General features: G+C 40.2%; 2 protein-coding genes across 6 annotated transcripts in view; one reads left to right on the top strand and one right to left on the bottom strand.

The window, feature by feature from the left end:
- The window catches only part of EAF1 (ELL associated factor 1), a 19,796-nt gene extending 2,573 nt beyond the window's left edge, over positions 1-17,223 (bottom strand). Inside the window, exons 1-5 of the mRNA XM_084201705.1 lie at positions 17,012-17,223; positions 13,976-14,070; positions 10,504-10,640; positions 7,810-7,976; positions 1,104-1,334 (exon numbers count right to left, since the gene is read on the bottom strand). Of these exons, the coding sequence (XP_084057831.1) occupies positions 1,104-1,334; positions 7,810-7,976; positions 10,504-10,640; positions 13,976-14,070; positions 17,012-17,114 (733 nt within the window). The 5' untranslated portion in view covers positions 17,115-17,223. The remainder of the gene's footprint in view (positions 1-1,103; positions 1,335-7,809; positions 7,977-10,503; positions 10,641-13,975; positions 14,071-17,011) is intronic.
- On the top strand, positions 17,106-26,262 carry METTL6 (methyltransferase 6, tRNA N3-cytidine). 5 transcript variants are annotated; one of them, XM_084201662.1, is made up of 7 exons: positions 17,204-17,229; positions 17,843-17,906; positions 18,863-19,246; positions 19,947-20,081; positions 21,183-21,353; positions 23,072-23,213; positions 25,813-26,262. In XM_084201662.1, exons 3-7 carry the CDS (start codon positions 18,965-18,967, stop codon positions 25,959-25,961), a joined length of 879 nt encoding a protein of 292 aa, XP_084057788.1. In that variant the 5' UTR covers positions 17,204-17,229; positions 17,843-17,906; positions 18,863-18,964; the 3' UTR covers positions 25,962-26,262. The 5 variants fall into 5 exon arrangements, with proteins under 5 accessions (XP_084057785.1, XP_084057789.1, XP_084057788.1 ...); XM_084201659.1 differs by lacking the exon at positions 17,843-17,906 and having other exon boundaries at positions 17,106-17,229; XM_084201661.1 differs by lacking the exon at positions 17,204-17,229 and having other exon boundaries at positions 17,242-17,906.

Raw genomic sequence — 26,262 nt, 5'->3', positions numbered from 1 at the left:
TAAATCCAAAGGCAAAAAGCACTGCATGTAGAGAGGAGCTACCCTAGTAGTTCCCAGATTCTCCTGCAGTCAGAGGCCTTAGATCATTAAACCCATGCAGTACTGTGGTTGAGGAGAAGCAGGAAGGATGCTGCTCACAACCAGAAACAGGGAAATGGACACAGTCCTAATGCCTTTGTTGAACTTCAGATTTCACTTAGTCCTTCATTACTGGCAGGAAGACTGACAGGCCCCTAAGTTTTCCAGCAGGGCTTTTTGGTGTGGTCTGTACAATATTCTTATCTTCTCAAAGCCGGAAACCCTACATGTATCTGTGTTCAGACTCCACTGATTCCCTACGAATGGGTGCCAAGAGATATGTGCAAACATGCCTCAGGAGGAATTAAGAACAATTGATGGCAATTGCAAATTCAATATTCTAACTCCATGGAGTTAGAATATACCCGATGTAGCATAAGGAAAAAGCAACACAGATGCACACCATGTCCCCAGAGTGAGTCTCATGGGACAGAGCTATGCTTTAAAAATGTTCCTGACACTTTTTAAAGGGTGAAGTAAGCTTGCAATGCTTGCAACACCATAGCTGCAATATTTTAACATAATTTTAATTTAAATTTCCCTTCAAAATGGGCATTTGCGAAAATACAGCTGAGACCAACACAATAAATATGCTGACAAAGCAATACTGAAGACCACAGAGACTGCACTTAGGAACCCAGGACAGCCTTGAGCCGATCACAGCTCTTTACAGACCTTAGCTGACACGTGCCAACCCCACTATTTCCATTTAACCTGTATATTCACATGAAAATAATTCCCATCCTCCAGTGCATCAGATCCTCCCACACCAGCGGCTACTTGGAGGCCTGAATCAAGACCCAACAGGGACAATGGGGACCACTGCACTGATGCCCACAGGCTCTCCACACCTTCAGACAAATTTCAGTCCCCTGTTCATAAAATCTGCCCATGTATTTCAGCCAGTGCAGCTCCCTGGAACTACTATTTGGCAAAAGGCATTTCATGAAGTTAGCCTATCATGCTAAGTAAATGAGTGGTCATAATCAGCTTTCACCAGTGGTAAGACACAAGCATTTACTTACGGAGCGTGTTCATGAGCTGATTGCTTCCTTGTGGCCTGCTGGTGCCATTAGCTACAGCATTCCTGTTGTTATACTGCTGGTGTGGTGGCTGGGAAGGGGAAACATGTGCTGGCTCTTCCCCCTCGCTGCTGGAGCTTTCATCTTCACTCCCAGATGAGCTCTCTGAATCTGATGAGCTGCTTCCACTGCTGCTGCTCATCTGCTCAATAATTTCAACCTCTGCTCTCAGCTCTGAAATAAAAGAGAATTCATCTGGTTGATACCATAAACAGGGCCCCATGGAATTTTGGAAAAGAATGTGCAAATGCAATGGTTTTGTCAAGTATGGTTTATCACACCGAAATATCTCACATGAAAGATTGAGACAGGAAGGGAAACAAAAAAATCCTGAAAACTTTTTTACTTATTGCTGTAGCTAAATTTAAAGAAGCAACAGCATAGGTTACTATCATAAAACCTTCACTTCCACAATTATTCTTCATATACTTCACACTCCTGAAAGCACTTTCAGCTTCATTATTTCTGCCAGGCTATGCTCTACATACAAAGTAAGCACATTGGCTGATCGAGGAAATCTAAATCTGAATTGTTAGATGCTGGTGACATTTAGGCTTTTGGAAAACACAAAAAAATGGCGCGTTGGGGGATGGGTACATGGACAAGGGCAAATGATCACTACAGAAACTGCCTTGACTTCAGATAATGCATCAAACTGCTTCAGCACAGTCACACAGCCCATTGTAAACAAACTTCAGAAGCAGATGATGATGTCAAATAACTTTGCAGTAGGACAGACGAGAATAGCTGAGAATTTTCACATACTGGGGAGTGGCAAAAATACCACAACCAGCTATAAAGATTACAAGTAGCCAGGAAATAATGAAACTATTCTGAAACTAGGAAGTTATACAACTCAAGACACTGCCCACTTTAGGGTTTCCAGTGCAAAGAAACACAGGAACTTCATGACAGCACCACAACAGCCTCATCAGCAACAGGTAGTGCTGGCTGAATAACTGGTTACTAAAGAGCTGTTAAGGTATGTCACCCCAAATTATACAGTATTGTTAAATTTGTCATAAGTGGCCTAAACACTAGTAGAGGACAACTCCTTTGTATCCACCCACAAGGCTGACTCTAATGACTCAGTTCATCTTGGCAGGTTCCCATGAGAGAACAACATCCACACATATACTAAGCATGGGATGTGAAACCCTCAAAATTCAGGCTTTTGTTGTGCTAGCAGTACTATACCCACAGGGTTAGAACTCAGTGCTTGCCCTGGAAACTCAGATTAAAGGGACAAGAATGAAAGAAGGGAGAGATGAGGTATTATCACCCTTACCTAACAAGTGGAGAACTGATGCCAGGAGTAATTCATGTTAGGTCAGATGTGTGTCACAAGTCCCTTTTTAATAAGACTCATCTTCCTTGGGCTAAAAAATAGCCCAATAAAAATAAAAGAGTAACAGCTAAAGTTTTCTAAACTTTAGAAAACTTTCAAAGTCTAAAATAAAGAGTAACAGCTAAGTTTTCAGCCTCTGCAACAGTTGCTGGAGAGAATTCCTCTAGCTTAGCATGTATTAGTTTGAGAAAATGTGTTTTCTTTTGCCAGATTTAAAATCACTATTTTTCACTTTCAAGGTTTAGAGCTCAATTTCAAGTGCTATGGTTATACTCCAGCTGGGTTTTTAAAGATAGCAGTACTGTTTCTTCAATTTATTTCCTAAACCTAGATCCCTGCCTATACCATCTGTGCTCTCTGAAGTTTACAGTATGCCAGGTAAAACCTACTCTTTCAGCCTGAAGATTTAGCATAAGAGACCACTGGAAGAGAAAGAAAATATGATTCAACAGAATCATATATTGATTCAACTGGCCAACAGCAGATACCACTTTGTACTGTAACATCTTTCTCTTTTATTGCCTCTCAACACAGTCTTGCAGGCTTTAAAAATACATTTCAGGCCTGCAGTCTCATACACAAACAAATGAGCACCTGTGAATCACTGTTCTCAGCCTACTCATATTGAGGCTTTCATATAATAATTGTTCCTTGTATTTAAGGCTAGGAAATTAATAGGGGAAAGCTACAGGAAAGGTAACCAGGAATAAGGATACTTTCTCTTTTAAATGCCCAGGTTTAAACTTTTTCTCCCCAGCTTAATGATGTAAAATTTCTACATTCTTCTAGTGATGGAGTTGTTAGTTGCATATTACAGTGACTATAATACATTGTTAGAATATCCTGGGTTGCAGCAGGCACAATCACCTATCAAAATCCATAGTGCAAAAAGATACAACAGACAAGTCTAACACCGGACAAGTGCCTGAGAATTACACATGTATCACTACAAGGCTGGACTCTGTGGCTGGAATGGAAGAATTTTGGCACAGGGACTGAGAACATGGAGCCCGTATGTAAAATAGAGGGAAGAAAGCGAGGTGACCTTAGGCATTGGTGGTGAGAGAGAAAAGCTAAAACAAAATCACACTGCAGAGAACTAGGAAAAAAAAACCAACCTAAGCAAGAAGTGTGGACTCGATACAGTAGGTGAGGAGATCACTGAAGAAGTGATGCTGTCAGACCAACCAGAAAGGAAGATTAGCCTGGCCAATTTTAAATAGAATTGGAAATTAGCGTGAGAATGAAGAATGGGAGGTTTCTGCTGGTGAAGCAGAAAACTAAGAGCCCATAAAAGAGGCTTGGGTATGAGAAAGGAATGAGAGAATGCCTTGGAAGTAGAGTTTAAGCCCACTATGTTGAACAGAGGCAAGAAAAGGCAAAACAGAACCAGTATCACAAGCTTCAAGGACTGGGAAGTTAAGGCTGTTATCAGTGACACTGGTCATGGGTAGAAACTTGGTCAGAGCCCATCTTCTAATCAACTTTTGCCTCACAGGCTGACAGCTTCCCCTCAGATGTCTGTAGTCTCTCATTCCTTGAGCCCAGAATTTTAAACATCTTGTCTGAGAAGATGAGAGAAAAGCAATTGTTTTCACTAATGTTCTGGTGGCTGCAGCACCACTAGAAGTCTGTCAAGAGAAATTCAGCAGGACCGCTAAGGAATTCTGTTCAAAACACTCTTGTCTTACACTGCCAGTGACTAAGGCAATGATGACATCAAAGCTTTATAGGAAAAACACAGCTGCTTTATGATGGTTTGATTTGCATTTTCCTATTTGACTGCTGTGCTTAGTACAGCTATAGGTGCTGAAGACATGGGTTAAACATTTCCTCATGGTGCTTCCAACTAAAATAGTTGTGTGTGTATGTGCACATATATTCTAAGCTGAACAACGAAATAATTTGACCTTTCCTAGATCTTTCTGTGCTGTAAGATCAAACACCTCACGTCGGTGCGCCTTTTCAGTGGAAAGATGACAGGAGTCAGGATGTGCAGCAGTTACTTTTAAAAAAGCTTTCCATACAGTACAGTTTTGAGCACTTGCCTTAATTGAGTCTACATCGTCTGAAAAGGCTGACGCTGCTTTGGGAACCTTAACTTCTCTACATTTCATGTTACAGCTGTAAGATTTCTTTCAAGAAGACAAAATGACCGTTTTACACTGGCAGGTAATGCAGGTTTTAGAGTTTAAAAAAATAAATTCAAGGTCAGAAATCATTATCCAAACAGAACAGCCTTTCTCAATAGGGCTGTCTTCTGTATATATTCAGTGTCAAATATCATAAGAGTGTTTTAACTGTTCCTACTTCTCTCAATTCCAATAGGTTGTGCAGATTTTTTAACTAAAGCCTTCACCTTAGACTACAAGAATAACAAGGACCGCCAGAAAAAAATGTCATTTAGCTTTAGGGAGAGTTAAGTTTGAACGCCTTTAGCAGAACACTTACTGGTAATAATAGAATGGAAGGTGGAGAAATCAACTTGATACTGGCACCCTGAGCATGTGGAGATGGCAGCTAGAAGAGGCAGTATTTTATACTGATGTGCAGAAAATTTGACTGAGGTGTTCTTGAGAGAGAAACAGTGCTGTGGCATAATCTTCATATACCACAGCTACATTCCAGGTAAATAAAATCTGCTCAGATTTTTAAGCACTAAGTCTTCAAACCTGAAATATGTTTCTGTGGGTTTTTTTTCTCAAATGTTGTAATCATGTCAATATTATTGCATGCTGCAACTTTTCAATATTATTGACATATATCAATATATTGCATGCTGTAATTGTCAATATGTCAATGCTGTTAAAAACATTTCTGCTGTGGTCAAATTGGTCTGATAAATGTCAATTATTTTGTGCAAATAAATGGCTGTATTGCGGTATGTGTGTGCAAATGTTCACAGCTTAATGAGACCTTATCAGATGTTGCTGAGTGCTCAAAAGAACAAACTCCTACCCCTCTCCTATGCTCCCGTCAGGCATGAGGACAATATAGAAGCTTGAAGAGGAAAGGACTCCACTTGTGCAAAACCCTCGACACAGCCTCCCAAAAGCCTCTGTCCATGAAGGCAGGGAGTGGTTCAATTCCCAGATGCTCTGACTCTGTCCTCAGACGCTGCTGTTTGGACAGCTGTGTCCTGGGACAGAACTGACCTACCTGAAAGTCCATTTCCAGCTCATCTGTAAGGGAGGGGTGGAAATGCACAGCTGAGGGTACCAGAGAAAGCAGAAACCTGCACTGAGGTTACCTTAAAACTTCTGTGAAACATCATGAGAGCTGTGTGTCTCACCACACCCTTAAGTAGGGCATACTGGAAGCAAGAGGGTGTCAAAGTGCCAGAGATCCTTGCAAGAAGCTCCTTTGGGAATTTTAAGTTCTGTGCTGTGTTCATTAAACAAAACCCACAGAATTTCAGCTTTCTGTTTATCTTTCTTATATACAGAGGAAGTACTTCAACCAAAACTAAACCTACTACTTGAATGGAAAGAACACATGCCCTTCAGAACCTACGAGTCTGTGTTCATAAAAACACACATTAAGGGGAACACAACAGGATTGCAGACTACCTTACAGCTTTTGCAGGTCATTGTCTATATTTCATTGTGGAATGGTGCCATTTTAATTCTACCTTTTTAAAGTAGGTTCTTATGATATAAATGGTTTAGCAATGCTGACACTCTAGATCATCAGTGCTGGAAAAAGTTATAGACTATAAGCAAAAACACCTCTGCCCAGGCTTTTGGCTCTTCTGGGGCTTTGTACAACTCCCCCGATAGAGCACCAAATTAAAGTCCTATTTTTAGTACAACTCAGGTGCTCTAACTCTTGATTTTGGAAACAAAACCCCACAGGTTATTTATTTGGAGGTACTTTCATATAAAAGATTATCAGGTGGCAAAAAAATATTAGGATAGCTCTGAACAATGTGACTTATACTTCAGACCACTAGAAAATGATCTTTTAGAATAGGCATCACTCCAGACAAATGTAATTATTTACTGTAATACAACCTTTACAAATTGCTGTACATATACAAAAGAGTGCCCCAAAGGTTAAGTAACTTATTATACCCTACAGGATAAGACATTTAAAATCCACAACTGATTTGATTATAAAAAATTGATATATCACCTATTATCTTTTTCCTTACCTATTATACAGAAAATAAAAAAAACAATGTAGCTAACACAATCTCTCAGATGTTGATTCTGGCTGCTGACCAGCATCCAAGTATTGAAAACACTACTGCTGCAGAAAAGTGAGACCAGTCAGCACCTATGCAAATACACAGCTTAGCAGCAAAAATGTCACCTAGTGATTACCATGAACTGAAAAAATACCCTGCTGAGTAATTAACTTCATCTAGGCAATTAACATAGGCTAAGTCTACAGACAAAAATAGCTATATGGGACAGAGAAAAAAGAGAAAGAAACCCAGAAAACAAAAAAGCAGACAGAAAGAACAAGCTTAAAATAAAATAATTGTGTCTGGTGTTGGTGCCAGAGAAGAACCAAACAAAAATTTAAAGTCTTCCTTATTATGACTGTATTATCCACAGCAAAACCAGGTATCACATCAGTAGCAAAAGAAGGGCATGGGCAAAGAAAGCATCCTTCCTGCAGCAGAACACTAAGACAAAGCTCTGCCTAAGCAGAAGAGTGAGTTGAGTCAATTCCTTTAAGGTACTTTTAAAATAGAAGTTTAGCAGCCATATGGCATGTGTGTCAAAGCTGCAAAGGAGAGGTTGTGGGAGCGGGTAAGCTGCAGGTTTGTTCACTCTCTCATTCTTCCCCTACTAGCACTGCCTGGCATGGTGCAAGCTTGTCTTGTACTGGGAACACAGCTGCCTAGCCCTTCCATCCCACCAACCTTACTGAGTGCAGGGTAACTTTCTCCAAGTGACTTGACTGCGTAAGGAGACCTTGGACCACTACACTTTGTTATTGCTGCTGTGGTGGCCTAAGACACCTGTGCAATTGGTCCAGCACTGAGCTACAGGTTTCTGAATTCACAATAATTTTTCTTCTTCTTTCCCAAACAGAGAAATAGTTTGGAAGAGGGAAAATTATCCAGAAAGAGGAAGTTTTCTCATGCCAGAGAAGATGGCAATATAAATATCTATTCTAGTAGAAGAGAATAAATAATCACTTTACTAAGATGAATAAAGAAACAAGATATAAAGAAGTCAACACAGCTGTCAAATACCATGTTTTAATCCCTGAATGTTTTTAGAAATTGCACCACCATAGTTTTTATTATAAAAAAGAAAGAGAAAGAAACTACAAACCCTTCTTTACCTCTCTTAATATCATCCAGCTGGGGCTCTGGTGAAGGATTATCCTTCAAAGGAGAAGTTTTAGGTCCAACTGCTGGCTTGGTTGGGGCTCTGAACTGTGAAGGAGGCTGAGATGCTCGGGCAGACTGTTGCTCTATTCGGGCTTGGATCTTACTGCTGCCCTCTGCTCTGAAGAAACAATCAGACACATTTAGTGGTACTGTGCAACTACGTCCAGCTTTTTCAATATCCTTGTGCTAATGCATCATCTGTGACTTCCTTTTGTACAGATCTCTAATTTGTTTTACAAGGATGAAGACTGAATTACAGCTTTCTGTATGCAACACTTACTTTCAATAACAAAGAAACATATACAACTACACTGCAACACCCTTACAAAATGTATTTTCAAATCCAGATGTGGTTCACTGATGCCAAATTCCCTACTTGAACAACAATGAAGGCTTTAATTTAGCAATTAGTAGTTGTATTTTTTAAAAAAGAATGATCAATCATAGTAATTTAAAGTAACTACAAATCCATTCACAACAAAATCCTGCTTAAAACAGTCACAGCAAAAGAAACAATTTTCTCACTTGCAATTAAATAATCTCAAACTGAACTCTCTTAGAGGTCAACTTGGCTAGAGTAATCACTCTTACTGCTAAATACAGCATACAGGCATTTAATTCCTGGGTTGTATCCATTTGCTGTTAGCTCTTCAAAACAGTTTAAGCTGTTTCCTTAGTGGAAAATAGTCTCTAGAATAACACTAGACCAATCTGTTCAGTTCAAACCAGGTATTTCTGCCTTTTACTGAACTTCTGATGTGATTGAGATTGCAGAACAGTCAATACCCTTGGCAGAAAAAGAAACCCAAAAAAACAACCACAAACCCAAAGTAGGTTCCTTTACAGCACACCATAATAAGGTTAAAGGGTGTGGTATATTTATTGCATAACAGCAAAGCCTTTGGGGTTATGGCTTTGTGCAGTGCAGCACAGAAGCAGCTTGTGGATATTAGAGCTCAGTTTCTGTTCTAGGAGGGTCCCAGCTCAGCAGTGTTACACTTTGTGTCTGGAAGCTAATCCCATAACGTGAGATAGTTAAACTAGCCCATGTTGAATGTCCTGGGGATTCACCTAAACCACCTGTGGTAGCAGAGCTGGTACATGGAGCATTTACTGGGATATCTCTGTGCCTCAGTGAACTCTAGATTCAGCCTCACACAGAACCCCCTCTTCATTCACCAGTGACATGCAGCTGTTGGATACCACATTAATGCAGCTTACAGCCTATCTACAGCAGAAGTGAGGAGTTGGGAAGATACTCACTGTATCAAGTGGAAGGTTAAAGTCAAAGATTTCCAGGATTAATTATGCTCTTGGAACTACAGTTGGTTTTATGTGGAGTAAGTTCACTTACTCCCCAGTGAATGTCATCAAGGTATTAACACTAAAAGCCCTGTTCTCATAGAGTGCCAACAGGTCGTTAAAGAACAGAGTAGCCATGGAAAATAAAAGGCATTTCTATCTAGAAAATCAATGACTTTGCAAAGCACTGTTCATCAAAACAGGGGCCCCCAAACCTTTTACTAAATGAGAAAATTTGAAGTATTTTTACCTACACAAGTCTCAGAACTCAGTGTAAAGCAAACATCTCAGAGAACTCAGGCCCTCCTACACTTATTTGCTCCCTTCTGACTTAAGCTTCACCCAGATAAAGTCCAGCAGAACTGAAATTGAGAATTCCAATCTCATCTCTGATGTGCTATATCCACGGGACAAGATGAATACTACATGGATGAGTTTTCACATCACTGACTCAAAGGAGTGTTACAGTCCATTTACCTTGAACTCAAGGTGTTCCTGGCAAACACCCAGCCAACTACCAATGAGCTGCAACCCACATTTCTAGTAGTTTTAGCAGCTAAGGGCTCTATACTGCAACAAAGTGGTTTTTAATGTAAAACTTCTAAACTTATTTATGAGTTTTTCTTCACAAGACATTCAAATGACTGCTTTCTCTTTATGTCTCAGCCTGTGGTTCAGTGATGCTGAAAGATCCAGATACTTCAGGTACTTTCAGAGCAGTAGGACTGCTAAAACTTTCCAGCTGCATATTTTGTAGCATTTGTGCAGCAGAGTATTGGGTCAGAAAGGATTTCTGGCTTCATCAATTCTTCTAAGTAAAACACCATAACCATTATTTCTACAGCTCTGCCCACCTTCACCAGCTGGAGGCTTTGTACTTGTGTTCCACTTAATATATTGCTTATCCAATATGGGAATGAGTGTTTCTTGTTCCCTAAGATTATGTTACTGAAACATCGTGACTCCCACAGGAAGCTGTAGGGAACAAACCTAGAAAGTCCAGTAATCCTTTTGACAGTCTAATATTTTCATTTTTTTTTTGGCTAACTAGAGATTCTTGAAACACATCCCATCCTTCAGCCACCATTTAAAGCCTCAAAACATCACAGGTGTTTCTCTGCAAACTATAATTATGTCATTTCAGCTGTGGAGAATTTACAAATTCTTTACTCTTGGATTCACACTCCTATTTGCATTTTTAGGCATGATAATTGGCCATGTAAAGCTAAGGTTTAGTAATTAAACATCACTAAAAAATAAGAGAGTTCTGTTTCAAAATCCAGTCTTAATAAGAAAGTTCAGCAATAATTAATCCTATCAATTAACCCCGTCCCCAGCTTTACCTTGTTTTCTTGACTTGAATGCTGCTACTAAGTTTTTCCAGCACATATTCCCCAGTGTCATGATTGATAATAAGCACACAGTCCTTCTGATACGGCCTTTTATTTCCTTTAAAGACAGTCATTGGTGGAGTTGAACCCTGGTACAAAGAAAGAGCAAATATTTGTTTGGTTATATTACCCTGTCCAAAAATTTATGAATACTAAGAGAAAAGAATGTATGTTTTGTTCTGAAAAAGAGGCTAAGCACTTAATGTTTAGTACCTACAGAAAATATTCATTCATGAAGAGAGAAATACAGAGAAAATGTGCAGTAGATCAGACATTTCCTCATAGCAATATTATGCCTTTCATCATTTTAAGTGTCTCTGTTGTGACAAAACATCTTCGCCATGGCTGCCTTTATCTACAGTTCTCATTCCCAAAATGGCAGCATAACTAAATTTGCATAGCTGTCCCTGACAAGTATCAGAAATCTTCTTGATGTTTCTGCCCTGGAAATCATGGGTTTGGGTAAGAAATAAAGTTCTAATTATTCATGCAGCAGAACTGTTGCCCAAGGAAATACGTGGTCAATTGAAAAATAATTTAAACTGCACCATATATTTTACATAAATATATATGGCAGTATTTTCACAGTGGATTACAAGCAACTGTCACTTACAAACTATGTTAAGAGCAGCTGCCTTCTTCAAAGTCATATTAGCATGCATATGCCCATGCAATTATACTGAAATGTCTTCTCAAAGGCAAATGGGGTATTGTGATGCCTCCCAGAAAGTCCCCAAGTCCACACAATGCTACACAGGGCCTTAAAAGTCTAAAGGCTTAGATTGAGAAGCAAAAAAGACAACAAACTCATGTGGTAGTGCACATCAGCTAACTGGTAATGCTGAGATTATGCTCAGCTGTACTGCATCCTTGCACAGCCTGGCCCATACACCTGGTTTTGACATTACAGCCAACTGAATCCATGGTCTATCTGCATGTAATGGAATGGATACACACCTGGCCATGTCAAAAAGCTGTTACTCAAGGGGTTATGTTCTCAGCAATGAAATATTCTCAGGCTTCTCTGTAATGTGTAGATACTGTATAAAAGAATTTGTTTTAAAAAATAAATTTTATTCATATGCACCTTTGCACATACTGTAGGAAAGCAACCGAAATCAGGGAGCAAATGAAAAAACCCTGCACTCTCCTATATATTATTCCGAGTAGCAAAAATGAACAATCACATTTTAGCTACTCTGAAAGCAATTCCTATTCTCCATGTTGTTCACAGATAGAATATATTTGAATTCAAAATAGGTTCTGAACAGTAAGTGTGAAAAATCTGAGTTCCTAACAAAGGCACAGTAAGAGAGATTCAGAAAGGATGTCTTGAGAAAGTCTAGTCTTCAAAGACATGTTACATTTTTATCATTCCTACATTTGAGAGAGGAAAGCAACATTTAAGAGAGTAAAAAGAAAGCTTAAAGTCAAATCCTGCTTGCTGTTGACAACTAAGCCAGGAAACGTATAATGCACAAATGTAATGAAAATTGATCAAAGTTTGTTGGCTATCATTCTGCTGCCCAGAAGCCTCCTAAAGCAGCAAAGACTGATTTTGGCTAAACAATAAGCAGAAGTGTAACTGCTTAGGCAAATTAAGTCCCACTCTTCTACTTAAAATTAAATGTTATGGGTTTATGTTAGTGCCTAAGTAACAGTGCCTTACAGATTTTGCTGATTACAGGACTGAATTGTTTTCACCTGTGAGGGTTTTTTGCCTGACAGAGTTCAAGAAGCACTTGGACAATGCTCTCAGGCACATGAAGTAATTCTTGGAATTGTTCTGTGCAGGGTAAGGAGCTGGATTTTGATGATCCTTGTGGGGACCCTTCCAACTCATGATAGTCTATGATCTTTTTCTGTAGTACTCTAACAATCAGAAATTTTCCCTTCTCCAATCCAGATTGTTTTTGAAGTATTAAAGTCACCAAATCCACATGTAGAAATAGAACTTCAATTTATCCAAGCTGCAAGAGACACCAAAATATTTCCACCAAACAAATTATCAGAGATATTCTCAGGCATCAGGCAGTTAAAAAAAAAAAAACCACCTCAATTCAGAATTTGAATCCTATCCAATTGTTGGACAACTGGGAAGCAAAGCAGCATCCAAGAAATTCAGTGAAACTTGTCAGGATGAAACAATCTTAAAACCTCTCATTCTTTTCCGGTATGCCAAGTGTTTTCCAGCTCTCTGTCCAGAACAAAGGCAGCACTGCCTTGGAACAACACACACAGAGTGGCTTGGCTGCCTCAGCCTTTGTAGCATACCATAAACTCAAGGCTGCTCATACTGAGGGGAAGATAATCAAATTAAGCTCCTCAGTACAGAGATTTGGAAAGGAACATTACAAATGATGCTGCTCAACACAAAAAATGAATGAGCAACTCTGCTTCCAACTAATCCAAGATGAATGCTGCTGTTAGTTGTGCTGTTACCTGCTCTCCAATAGCACTACCATGCTCATCATTTCTATAGACAAAAACTCACAAAGGAGTATGTGACCTCCTGCAGCACTGAAGGTGACCAAAGCCATATAATGAACAGGAGCAGGGTGAAGCAGGCTACAGCTTCATTCAGTGAGAATTATAACAGTACCCTCACCTACCAATTAAAACCAGGGGCGTGCTGGGAAGAACAATACCTAAAGGATCTGACACAGGCTTCCAAACTGACTGGTGCCCCCCTGCAGCTACCAGACCCATTGATGTCTGAATTCTGGTTTATTGGCTTGACACATAGCATTAACTTCAGCTAATAAACAAATCCAGTTCCAGCACACGAACACTTTCTTTTGTTTTGGTAAGGAAACCTCTGAATCTTCAATTACAAACCAGCTGCACCTATAAACAGATTGATCACTTGTTTTATTGCTCTTTGACCATCATCCTCACACAGTAGATCTTTATGGCATCATTAGGGAAGTAAGTCAATGGGAAACTACTTCATGGCCACTTACCAGGATTGTCCCCTTGCTTCCATTGATAAAGCTAAAGGCCCTATCCATACATGATTGAGTAAGGGCAGGAGCATGCTTACAGGTCTTGCCTGTGGGTTCTGAACATCCAACCTTGGCTGAAGCCTGAGTTACATTGCCTTTCTTCAGCAAGACACAGCACTAAAAATGGATGGAAACCAGGTGTACAGCTTCAGATAACAGTAAAAGTCTCCTTGCCTTTCAAGGAAGAGCAGGAAGGAAGGAATCAGAAGTAAAGAACAATTTGGCAACCTTACAAATATAGCCTCTTACAAAGATCCAACTGTACAGTCCTTTCCTAAGGTAACAAACCACAAGTCCGGCTGCTTAAATACTGAACCCCCAGCATTAATAAAGAAAGTGAAAATAGCATTTACATTAGACTGTAACAACACTGCAAATTTGTTGGAGAGAAAACAGGGGCACATATATAAGAGACTTACTGGAATATGTGGCAAAGTGATGGTAACATCATCTCCTTTACCCACTTGGAGATCCCCCTCACAAGACGTATCAATCGATGCTGGCTTAAAATCATCTAAAGAGGGAAACAATTGTGATTACATTTGTTAAGAGTCTCCAGCAGCATCAATGTGCCCTGCAAAGAGCTACCATACATTTACTGTGATTATAGGGAATGGTAAAACACACACTAGTGTTTACAGCAGGGTGGAATAACACACCAGTACCTTGCGTCTACACGTAGCAACTCAGTCATGTGGTGGTACCATATTCTGAGCTTCCTTTTTAAAATGGAAATAAGGTTCTAGATCTTGTGTCTGAACACCAAAAGCAGACTTCTCCAAACCCTAGGCTTTGAGTGGCACTTGGTTTTACAGGCAAGTGTAAAACTGTACCAATCAAATTCAAGAGAGTAACAACTTCCAAAACCCTGGGCTCTGCTTAGCTCTTGCCAATTGCAAACCAGAGAACTCCTCTGTGACAAACAGCAATTTAATGACACCCACTTATTTAGTCTTACTGATATTTCAGTAATTTCTTTAACAGCAATCTCGCCTCCACAATAGTGCTAAAAGCTCCTCATGGGTGGAGGAGATCTCAGCTCTCACTTCTAAGGAAAGAGAGAGGTGCTGATCTTACTTCAGCAACTTCATGCTGGTCCAAAGCCACTGTGGACAGAAAGCATCAGTAAGGGAAGGCACTGTACTGGCCTTAAACTTACATGTTTTAGGTATTTATGCTCTGTAGGTACAATTTAGGTACAATGCTTTGTCTCCCAACCAAGGCACTTCTGTTTAATGTATTCATTTGAACTGAGAACATTTTAAGTCAAAAGTATTTTCCCCTCATTATTCTGTTGTGCTGGTGAGCCATAAAAAAAGCAGAAAAAAAAGCCTATCAGAACCTCTAATATCTTGAGAGAGGATTTAGACAAATTTAAACAAAATCACACAGCTATAGGCTAGTTTGCCTTGTGTTTGTTTCTATAAGAAGCCTGCATTCAACTCTAGCATCCCTGCATCTGAAGAGGTGCAATTATATTCAGGATCAAGGCTTTTAATTACTGCATTAGTTATGAAACTAATACCTCAGAACAAATTTAAAATATAATTCCACTATGAAAAACACATTTGCAGGAGAAAAACTCCAAATCTTGGCTTGTAATAAATTCTCATTAAGAGGATATTAATGCTTAATTGAGTTTTACTTTGACAGCACAACAAGCAGAATCACACACACTTGACTTAATCCTCATGACTTAACTGCCAGATCAAATCACAGCCTTCAATTTCATCTGAGCAATCTGTTTCTAGCTATTGTTTCCCACCTACTTTATGTGCAAGCTTGCTAAATAAAATAAACCAGCTGTACAAGAGAGAGTGTCTTTGCCAAAACGGGATCAAGAGTTCCAACAGCACAGCCACCAACTTAAAAGGAATATCGCTACCAGACTTCTTTCTTAGGCACAGCAATATAGAGATACTTTAAACAAACACTCAACTAATTGTTTTCATTTTGCTAGCATGTGCCTGGCTAATCCTTGTGTAGATCGAAAGCACATATTTCCCTCCAAATATACCCACAGCTCTTTTCCCAAAAATCAAATGTTTTCAAGATGTATTTTTCAAGGATAATCCAGTTTCTCAGTAAAGGAATGAAGTATCTTAAGAAGGTTGAAACAAATGTAGCCTACAAAATCCTCTCATTGTAGTTTGTGTGAAGAGGACTATGGCAATAATATAATGTTTGGATCCCAGATAAATCATTCCAGAACAACGGTTAGGGGAAAAATATAGCAAAACAATGAAGAAATCTCATTTAAAAGTCACAGATGGAAAACAGAGCATTCAGAAAGATCTTCAGAAATAAAACAGCATTCTTCCAGTTTAGTCTGAAGACCTTTGGCTTGGCAATCCCTTAGGAAATGGGTTATTGAAGCACTTCCCATTCTAGAAATCCAGTATATTTCCACCTGGATATAGTTTGGGTTTAATTCACAGAGGATCAGGTACGTGGGTGTCCAGTATCACTAAAACTACTATTTGTGGTGTATGAATACGAGCAATGAGACTAGGCCTATATCTGTGCATCATAAACCAAAATATCCTACTGTTTTTTGTATCAATTCCCCACTTTCATAGAAAACTACTAAATTATAAGTTTAGTATTCTTTACGTTTACTCTTGATGGTTTACCAGTCATTTTAGTAATAAAAACTGGACTCGTTTTGCTCAGATTTCCTGCCCCACAGAATTCAAGTACGGTAATACAATGAGTTCCTCTTCAAAACAATCTACCTCCGCATTTATCTTGCATTTATTAGGCATTACTGTCAGTGTCTGAATCCCTTCTGCTTGCTTTCCTGGCATACTGATTTATTACAGCTGGCTGGAGTCGGGGCAGCCAGGGAGAGCTCTTCTGGGATACACATTGCTTCATCAGGAAAACACCCAGTTAGAAACCCAACTCTGGATGCTCCGGCTGCCTCTCCAGGCCGGGCCTGCGGTGGGACCTGTCCTGCAGTTAATCGCCACAAAGAGAGCAAAACGAGACGGCAAAGCCACCCCCTTACGGGGGGAACTCTTCATGCTTCCAAGCGATTAATGGCAAACTTTCTAAAGCTCTTCCTTCGCCCTGGCCTGCCTCGCTCAAACCCCCTCCCCGCCAGCATCCACCTTCCCCTTCCTCCCCGGCGGGACCCCTCTGTGGGGGAAACACTGGTGGAGAGGAAAGACGGGCGCCGAGGGAGCGGGAAAGGGGGAGACGGCTGCGGAGGGGCAGCAGGGAACGGGGGGGAGCAGGGCGCTGAAGGGGATGGGAGGGAAGGGGGGAGACGGGCGATGAGGGGGCAGGAGGGGAGCGGGTAAGAAAGCGGGGACGAAGCGGGGAGGGAGCCCCGCGATGGCGGAGCGAAGGAGGCGAGGGGAGCAGCGGGGTGGGCGCGGCAGAGGGAGCAGCGCAGCCGGGGGACGGGACGCGAGCGGGGAGGAAGAGGCGGCCGCGGGGGAGGCGCTCACAGCGGATGGTGTGGAAGGAGGCCTTGGGGCGCCGCTCGAAGCTCTCGCCCAGCTGCAGCGGGTGCTCCTCCTTGTCCAGCAACGAGTTCGCCGAGCCGTTCATGGCCCCGCTCCCGGCCCGGCCGGTCCCTTCTCTCTCCTCCGTGCGCTGCCGCCCGGCGTCCTCCCGGAAATTCTTGGCTTTCCCTTCCGGGAACCCTCTCCGGGGCTGGCGGCGGGTACGGCGGGGCGAGGCGGGGGCCCGGGGCCGGGCTGGGGCTGCTGCCCCGGGGAGGGTCCCCGGGGAGGTGGGAGCCCGGCGCTCCCCGCCCTCGGCAGGGCAGGGCAGGGCAGGAGGGGCTTTCCTTTCCTTCCCCGCCGGGGTATCCGAGCCCCGGCTACGCTGGGGCAGGAGCTGCGGGAGGGAAGCCGGTTCCGCGTGGGGGGACCGGAGGATCGCACGGAGGTGTTACATGTTTGTGGGCTTAGCTCTGGATTAAACACCTTAAAAAGGCTCTTTAGCCTAAGCATGGGCTGTTGCGACTGAGTTTATCATCGCGCTGCCGTCCCGCCGCAGCAGAGGCGTCACTGAAGGGACTGGCTCGCGTTTGTTTGTTTGCCTGTGCGCTCCTTCTGTGATGAAATAATGGAGCCTGCCTGGGATATCGGCGCGTCTAGAAATACGGCAGAAATGTTGTTGATTAAGTTTTTGTTTTGAGGATATGCTCTTCTTGAAGAGACGTCCTTTCGAAAGAGCCTCTTCTTCATAACCTCTTGTGCTGTTTTTGGAGGAAAAGGGGGTGTGTCTATGACGCTGGACGAAATTCTGACAGTTCCTTCCTTCATTTGCAGGCTTCCGTATTTTATGTTTGTGTCATGACGTGTATATATCGTGACAGCATTATATATATAACATGTGCGTACAATCCATGATATATGTCATAGGATGTATTTTTTCATAAGATAAAATATGTATTTTATCATAAGATAAAATACATAAGTGAAGTAGTAGTTTAGTTTGTTTGCTTGTTTTAGGGTGTGTATTGTTGTGGTTTTCTCTTTTTTTTTTGGTAAATTGACACCAGTGCCTGGCTCTGGGCACTGATGTACACGAGTGGTGTGTGTTTGCCACCTGGGCTTCCCTGGAAGTTACTGGGTCATGCAGGATTTAATTCCCATGTTCCCTTATCCAGGATCTGCATGTTTATGACAAGGCAGATGTCAGAACCAGTTTAACATCGGAGAAAATGTTTGACTCCCTTCCCAGCCTGTGTGAAGCTCTTTTTGTGAACTTCTGAAAATAAAACCACCTGTGATTCTTAAAACCAGTGTGAATCCTCAGGAGGAGGCAGTGGGATGGATGCTGGCACAGCCAGCTCTGGGCATTTTGGCCACCGTACTGGTTTTGTTCCCTTCCTTAGGTGACATGTTAAAAATGTGTTTTCTCACAGAGCTGAGAGCAGGAAGGAGAAATGCTAATATGAATACACTTTGTTTCATTATTTGAATGTGACTCTTTAATGTCATCTGTTCTTAAGTTATCTTTTTTTTTTCTAAAGTGTTCTAAGTGAGATTAATGAGAAACAAAGCCCTTGCATTCCCTCTCAATCTCTTTTAGTGAAAATAGAGTTACAGCTGCACCATCTTTTTCTTGTTGGGTTTCTAGAATGCAGAAGGAAGACCAGGATACTCTGAAGTGTCTTCTTTAAATTTGACATCAGTGTGATGTTGTATACAGTTCTTAGTTTAGATGAAGGTTTTTCTGAAATTGAGAGGAATCTGGTGACATATAAGTCCATCGGGTGGGACAGATCAATAAAGTTGTAGTAACTGCATACTGTAATTATTTCTCATTTTTAATTCTACTTCTAGATCCTCACTTATTTTACCTAAGTTAAGTGATGGAACCATACACTAAAGAAAAAAAATCTTCCTTGGGTCTTTGGTGTTTATGTTTGTGTGAAAGAATCTAGCATGTTCCAAGAAAAGGCGTCAGTAAATTGCTTAAATATAGTACCAACATCTACTGAAGATGGTGCTTTCCAAAAAAAAGGCCATAGTGCTCGAGTCCTTAGCCCAGAAGAAGCGGAAAAACTGGCAAAAGATCAGGTTTTGGTGTCTGAGTTCAAACAACTAAAACTGGAGAAAGAGGCACAGAAGAACTGGGATCTGTTTTACAAAAGAAACAGCACCAACTTCTTCAAAGACAGACATTGGACAACCAGAGAGTTTGAAGAGTTAAAGGCGTGTCGTGAGGTGAGATCTGTACAATTCTGCTGTAAGAGATGGGATTGATTGTTTCCAGTCAGTTGTTTCCAGGGGAGTGAATAATACTTAGAACAAAGCCATTTAGGTAAGAGCTGACACTTGTAAAGTTTGCAGTGCCCTGTGTGTTTGCTTTTAATTTCAAAGATAATGTCTCAGAATCACATGGACCAGTTTAGTTTCAGTTTACAATTGGCCCTTACTGGATGGGGATGCTGTTCATAGTGTCCTGGATGCTGAGAATGCAGTCTGGAATATTTGGTTTTCAAGTCCTAAAGTAGACAGCTTGTCTCTCTGTGTGCAAGCTGGTGCACTTCAGTACACTGCTTTAAAGAAAAGCACCCAGAATTGCAGGCTGACTGCTGAACACAGTTAGGGGGAATAGCCAGATGCATCTGTTGTTCCTTACAGCTGAATGAAAGACAAGGCAGAAATAGCACAAGTCTGTTGATTACTTAAGGGGTAGATGACTGAAGAAATATTAATATGTTCTAAAATTATTTCTAGTTTTGCAGAAATTTAGGATGTCTGGGTTTTAGTGTCAGATTATGCAGTGGCTGTCTTCTTTGGTTTTTTTTGAAGAATCATAATAAAATCGATTATAGCTTTTAAAATGCTGGTTGAACAGACACTCTGCTCCTATGATGAGAAAACAAGAATAATGTTTTGTCTTGTATTGCTTTCTCCCCAGTTTGCAGATCAAAAACTGACCATTCTGGAAGCAGGCTGTGGGGTTGGGAACTGCTTGTTTCCACTCTTAGAAGAAGATAAGAATATTTTTGCATATGCCTGTGATTTCTCTCCTAGAGCTGTTGAGTATGTGAAGGTTGGTGTGATATTTGGAACTTCTTTTAGAGTGTTTTTTAGAAGCTTCTAAAATTACAAATGACTGTAACAACAGACTTCTCTTGGCTTCCTTTTTGTAGGAAGGGTAGAATATGCTTTGCCAAAAAAATTGAGAGTGATGCATTTCAGTGGAGATCCTATGTAAGAAGCCAAGTCATTGCTCAAGACTTGGCTTTTCAGTGTCAAATTAGATCAGTATGGTATATTACTTGAATGATTTATGAAGACAGTGTTTTTTGGGTGCACTACTGTGTCTCTGCTGACTGTGCAATAAAAGCAAAATTTTGTTTGTCATGGAAGCTTGCCCTTAATAGAGGGAGTCCCAAGGAGAACCTTAAAAACAAGGCTGGTAATATTATTGTTAAAGGGATTTGTAACCTGATTAGGAGCAGTTATGTTTACACTTAGTGGTGGGTACTGAAGTCCAAAGTGGAGCCTTGCAGCATGGCTGGTGGGGGCTTTGGGCATTAAAAGTCTTTATGAAGTTTGTAATCACAGGCAAATTTCTATATGTCTGTTAACTGAAAGCATTGTCATCAAAAAGCACAAGGCACAGACAGCATTTATCATGCAGGAGATGAGAAGGAATACCTGTGGCAAACAGAAGAGGACAGCAGCAGCTCCCTGGGATGCTGTGGCTGCACCCCAAGATGAGGTTGGGCTGAGCCTGTACCCTGGGTTTTGGGCGACTTAATGTCATCTGCCTCCACTGCTCTTGCTGAATTTATTTTTTGCCAAGACTGAAGTTTTTTCCCCACAGCAAAACTGTGGGCTAGAGCAGCCCAGCTGCAGATTATGTGACAGGAACCCTGACTGTTTGCACTACTCTACCTGTAGCTCAAGAGCTTTACTTTCATCATCCTGTAATATGTAATTTCTTTCAATATAACAAACTAGTTATAGTTTCACTGTTGTAATTAGCAGCAAAGAATTTCTGATAGCAGTAGCCACCTGTTGGAGGTTAATATTATCTTACCACTGTGTTTTGTGTCTCTCTACTGATTAATTTCACAAGATTTTTACTTTATTGTAGCAACAAATTCTAATTTTCAGTGAAAGCTTGCTCTTTTAATTTCTCTAGAAAAATGCCCTATATAGTACTGAAAAGTGTAAAGTGTTCCAGTGTGATCTTACCAAAGATGATCTTCTAGACAATATACCAGCAGATTCCATGGATGTTGTCACTCTGATATTTGTGCTTTCTGCCATTCATCCTGACAAAATGCATCTTGTCCTGAGGAACATTTACAAGGTAAAACCAGCTGATTTTACAGCCTTTAAAGCACTTTTCTTCTTTTTAGCTCAAAAGTATATTTTTTTTCTGAGAAAATGACTCTCTTGCAATGGTGGGTTTTCATATTATATTCCATGGCTGTATTTTGTTAGTTCACCAAGTATGCAGGACTAAAATATATTTTACAATTTCCTTTTTTTATCTCCTGGTATTGTGAGATTGTTTGGATTGAGGCCTAATTCATGCCGTCAGTGTAACAAAAAGATATAAAAATATATAAAATATAAAATATGGCCTTAATGTACTTGAAAAGGGCCTACAGGAAAGATGGAGAGAGATTGCTACAAGAAAGAGCATGTTGTGACAAGGAAGGGGGAATGGATTCAAACTGACAGTGGGTTTAGATTAGAAAGAAAGGTAGGTAGGAAGAAATTCTTTAGGGAGGTGCTGGTACAGCTTGCCCAGAGAAGTTGTGCATGTCCTCCTCCTGGAAGTGTTCAAGGCCAGGATAGATGGGGCTTTGAACAACATGATCTGGTGGTTTTCCCTGCTCATGGCAGGGGAGTTGGAATCAGGTGATCTTTCAGGCACATTCTATCCCAGGCCACTCTCTGACCATGTGATTTTAAAGCTGTGACTTGGGTTGTATGCTGTGAATAAAGTTTATATATTGCAGAGCTGTCTGTGATCATAAGGTGTAAATGATAGTGAGCCAAAATTAACTTCCAGAGATCCAGTGACCTGCAGTTAGGATGTTGCTGTTATTATGAAACACATTTGGCCTGTGGTGATTTAAAAGTGGAGTGTTCAGAAGTCAAAATTAATCTAGAGAGACTCACCCCCCTAAGGTGTCTTTGTTAGCTGACAGACTAGGACAGGCCAATCCAAAGGGTGGTTTAAACAACCTGATCTGTGATTGATCTGAATTTTCCCAAGATGTCATATATTGACTGCAGAGGAAAACAATCAACATATTTTTTTACTTTTGCATACGTGTGTATTAAGGGTCTTGTATTTTCTGATATTATTTGGCTTACTATCAGCAGCTTGAGGAAGGAATATTAGGGGTTTTTTGTATATCTCCAGTTGTTTTCCAAAATCCGGATTGGTTCTTAGCTCATATAAATATTTAGATATCTAAAATCAGCATGGGCAATGACTATGTATTTATAAATTTTAAACTATAGCTTGCTTTCTTTACCAAAAAGCAATTTTAAAAATCCATTGTGCACTTTGCTAAAATGGTTTCTTATTTATTTTGCAACATATTGCATATTCTTTCTCCCCTGAAAAAAAGAAATGTCACAATATTCCAAATTTTATTGTTAACCATTAAACAAAATCAGGTGCTAAACAGGATAATAGCCAACAGAAAAAATTGCCCTGATAGGAATTTTTATTAAACTATGTATTTCCTTCTTTTTTGTGTTTGAAGAGTGTTGCTAATTTAGCTGATCAGCACCCAAATAGGTATTCTAAAACTAGTTATAATCTTTTATTCATGGGGAAATATTTTTAAGAGTCAATCCAGTTTTTGCCAACCTTTTTGTTGCACAGGGAATGAAGTGTATCTATCTATATCTATCTGTAGATACAGATATCTATCTCACTGCTGTATTGATTATGTTAGTCTACCTTGACTTGGTTACCTATGTCTGTACATGTACACAAATAAATATACCTATATATGACTAAATTTGTTTAGCTTACTAAAGCATGCGTGTATTATGTGACAGGTATTAAAACCAGGCAAGTGTGTCCTGTTCCGAGATTATGGCCTGTATGATCATGCAATGCTCAGGTTTAAATCAGGCAGCAAACTTGGGGAAAACTTTTATGTCAGACAAGATGGGACAAGGTCGTATTTTTTTACTGAAGGTAAGACATGTTGTAGAGTGCTTTCTTTTCTGTGCATCTTCTGTTCAGACTTTCTCTAGCAAACTGCCAACATGTTCTATTTTCTGTGGAGAACCTGTTAAATTGTGGTTTATTTCATTTACCATCCTTTTTGGGAAGAAGCAGTTATTTAGACTGGCAGAACTTCGTGGAGCACTTTTTTGTTTATAAGCTTGTTGTATGGGCTATAATTCTCCAAGAGCAGGAGTTTCTGAATTAGCTGAATTTCATTCAGATTTGTTACCTAAGGGGAAAAGACCTGTGTTCAGTAAGAGAATTAATCATCTTCATGAAGCAAGTAAGCAATTCTTTTGGCATCATTCTTTGTGCAGGTGAGCAGGATGAGGTCTATTGACTCATAAAAGCAGAACTGTGACTGCAGCACTGAGAAGCTTGTGCACAAATCCTGCTGGGATAGCACTGACTAGCTGTGGTCACTGTCTTCTAGGGTTTGTTTTTTAGTGAAAACAGTGCAAAAAACCATCTTCATGTGATACAGTATTCAGTTTTTGTTCAGTGGTCATAATAGTTTAAGAGGAAGGGTAGTTATTGCAGTTTACTGGTGAAGAATTTGAAGCTCAGAGACATGAAGGAGTTTGCTTAGACTCTCAAAATGAATTGGGTTTATAGCTTGGATATAGCTTCTAACTCCTAATTCCTCATGCTAAACTCACTACTCCCCCCATCACTTGTAGAGCATTGTGTAACAAGAGCTGTGAATTTATTTCTGTGGGGTTCTTTGTTCTTAGTCTAAAGCAAGATACAGCTGCTGAAGAGACCGATTTGGAGCCCAGTAAATTTTATTCATATTTTATGCCATAACATATTGACTAATTGCTTCTGATACATAAAAACCATTATTCTTGTCTGAGCTCCCCCTATTCTTCATAGGACAATGATGAAATCTAAGATAATGCAGTGCTATAACTTCATTGAAGCATTTCAAGATCTGTTATTTATTGAGTGATTTTTAGTTCTGTTTAAACAGTTAGCTCTTACAAGGAGAATGGATGCTAAAGGGAACAAATAAGAGACTGACCTATCTGTGGAATTTTAAATCTCATTTTTATTGTGTTTTAGAATAGTTTCTGAATGAGAAGTTCCTTGCTAGTATGCATGTTTCCCTTGCAAGAAGAATTGAGGTAGGGATGAGGAAGAGGAAGGAAGGCGAAAAGAGAGAATTTATTTTTTATTGCTCATGTCAGCAACTGTTTTTCCTTGGGCTCGTCTGTGACTGTCTCACAGATCACCCCTACTCCCATTTTTAGTCATTATGATCTCATTCATTTCACAGATTTTCATATAAACATTGCTTAATACTTGAGAATTCCTTTGTTACTGGAGACATGACTCCCATCGTTTCCACAGAGGTTGCAACCTTTGCTATTTTTCATTTCTTTAGCACTGCATTGGTACACCAAGTTTTTGCTGCGTGGGGTGGTTTGAATTATACTTGTTTATAATATGGCAGATGGCAACACCAAACTTCTTCCATGGGAAAAAAAATTCATTCTTCTGCTTGAAATAATATTAAATTTGTGTAGGAATGCATGGTTGTAGTTTTGTATTTTGAAATACGTGCAGTGCTCTTACAATAGGATTTCAATAGGTCCACAATGGAGTGCTGTTTATTTATATTTCATTGGTGTGGGTCCCCATTTTACAGGAACACACAGTGTTTACAGCCATGGTGGGCTTGGGTTGATAGAATCCTGCAGTGCTACCAAAGTGGGTGGTCTCTTCTTCCTCAACACACCATCTCTGGTGGTGCTTCCTGTACCCACTTGATCTCTGTTTCATCGAGCTAATCCCCCTGAGCAGTCAAAAATGGAACGTCTTGGTTTTCTGTCAAGTAACAGAAGTTTAGAACAGCTTAAATTCACTGTGAAATTGCTGCCTAAGTGAACTGAGGTGCAGGAAAGGAAAAATTATGATTTTTAATTAACATGACGGGTCAATAGCATGAGCAGACCTTCCTCCACAGGTCACCCTGTTTGTGAGGTGCTTCTACCTTCCTTAAGGGAAATAGGAACTGAGTAAATTTTTTTTGTTTATGGAAAATACTTTCATGTTCAACTTAGTGGAGTCTTGGTACCCCCATATCCTCTTTGCCATTTTGTCAGTTTTTCTGTTGAGCAATTGCACATAACATGGAGTGCTATTCCTCCCTGAGCAGAGGTGCATCTGCACAGCTGGATTACCTTTGAAATATTTGTGGTAAGTGATGTATTCAGCTAGTGAAGGTCAGCTACACAAAGGGAAAATGTACTGGTATCAGTCACAATGAGAATGACAAGGCTTAATAAAAATAAGAGAGGTGGCAATTTTTGGAAATTCAACTGAGTAACTAGCTTAAACCCCAGTTTTACAAGCTGTTTTGCTTAGGTTGATGTTTCCAAAGGAGATCTTTATTGATTTTTATTCAGCAGTCTGCCCACATAGAACAGCTTGAAATCTGAAGGCCTGTGTGATTTTCATGCTGTAACACATAAGAACATATGCTTATATAAGTGCTGTCTGGTGTTTTAAAAATAGCTTAAACATAATATTTTATCTTTTTTTTTTTTTAATTCTCTTTCAGAGTTCTTATCTCAGCTTTTCAAGGCTGAGGGATATGAGCAAGTGGTCAATGAATATGTGCAGCGAGAAACTGTGAATAGGAAAGAAGACTTGCGTGTTCCAAGAGTTTTTCTTCAAAGCAAGTTTCAAAAGCCTTTCAGTGACACATAAGTTCTTGCTGATTAGCAACAGCATTGCTTGTTTGAAATGGAAACTAGCACATAAGCTGTGTGCTCATCTTTCTGGTGAACCAAAAATGTTGGCATCCAGTACCTCGTGTTGGTTTCCATCCTAGGATACAAAATATGAATTCTATTTCTAATTCAATTTTAAGACAGTTTAGTGATGCAGGCAACCTGTTGAGCATCTGTATTCCTGCTTCTAAAATAAAACCTGTGCCACATTGTTGGAGGACCAGGTAAAGCATATAAATAAACTTCCATTTTTATTAAAAATTATTTTTAAATAAGTA

This window comes from Fringilla coelebs (assembly GCF_963513975.1).
Source record: "Fringilla coelebs genome assembly, chromosome: 1".
Classification (NCBI taxonomy): domain Eukaryota; kingdom Metazoa; phylum Chordata; class Aves; order Passeriformes; family Fringillidae; genus Fringilla; species Fringilla coelebs.
This window is presented reverse-complemented; position numbering and strand designations above follow the sequence as displayed.

What these genes read in the sequence shown, in the direction of transcription:
- METTL6 (XM_084201659.1), top strand. Translation starts at nt 18,965, where the DNA reads ATGTTCCAAGAAAAGGCGTCAGTAAATTGCTTAAATATAGTACCAACA. An exon ending in GAGCTGTTGAGTATGTGAAG is followed by an intron (nt 20,082 to 21,182) that starts GTTGGTGTGATA and finishes TAATTTCTCTAG; the next exon opens with AAAAATGCCCTATATAGTAC. An exon ending in GTCGTATTTTTTTACTGAAG is followed by an intron (nt 23,214 to 25,812) that starts GTAAGACATGTT and finishes ATTCTCTTTCAG; the next exon opens with AGTTCTTATCTCAGCTTTTC.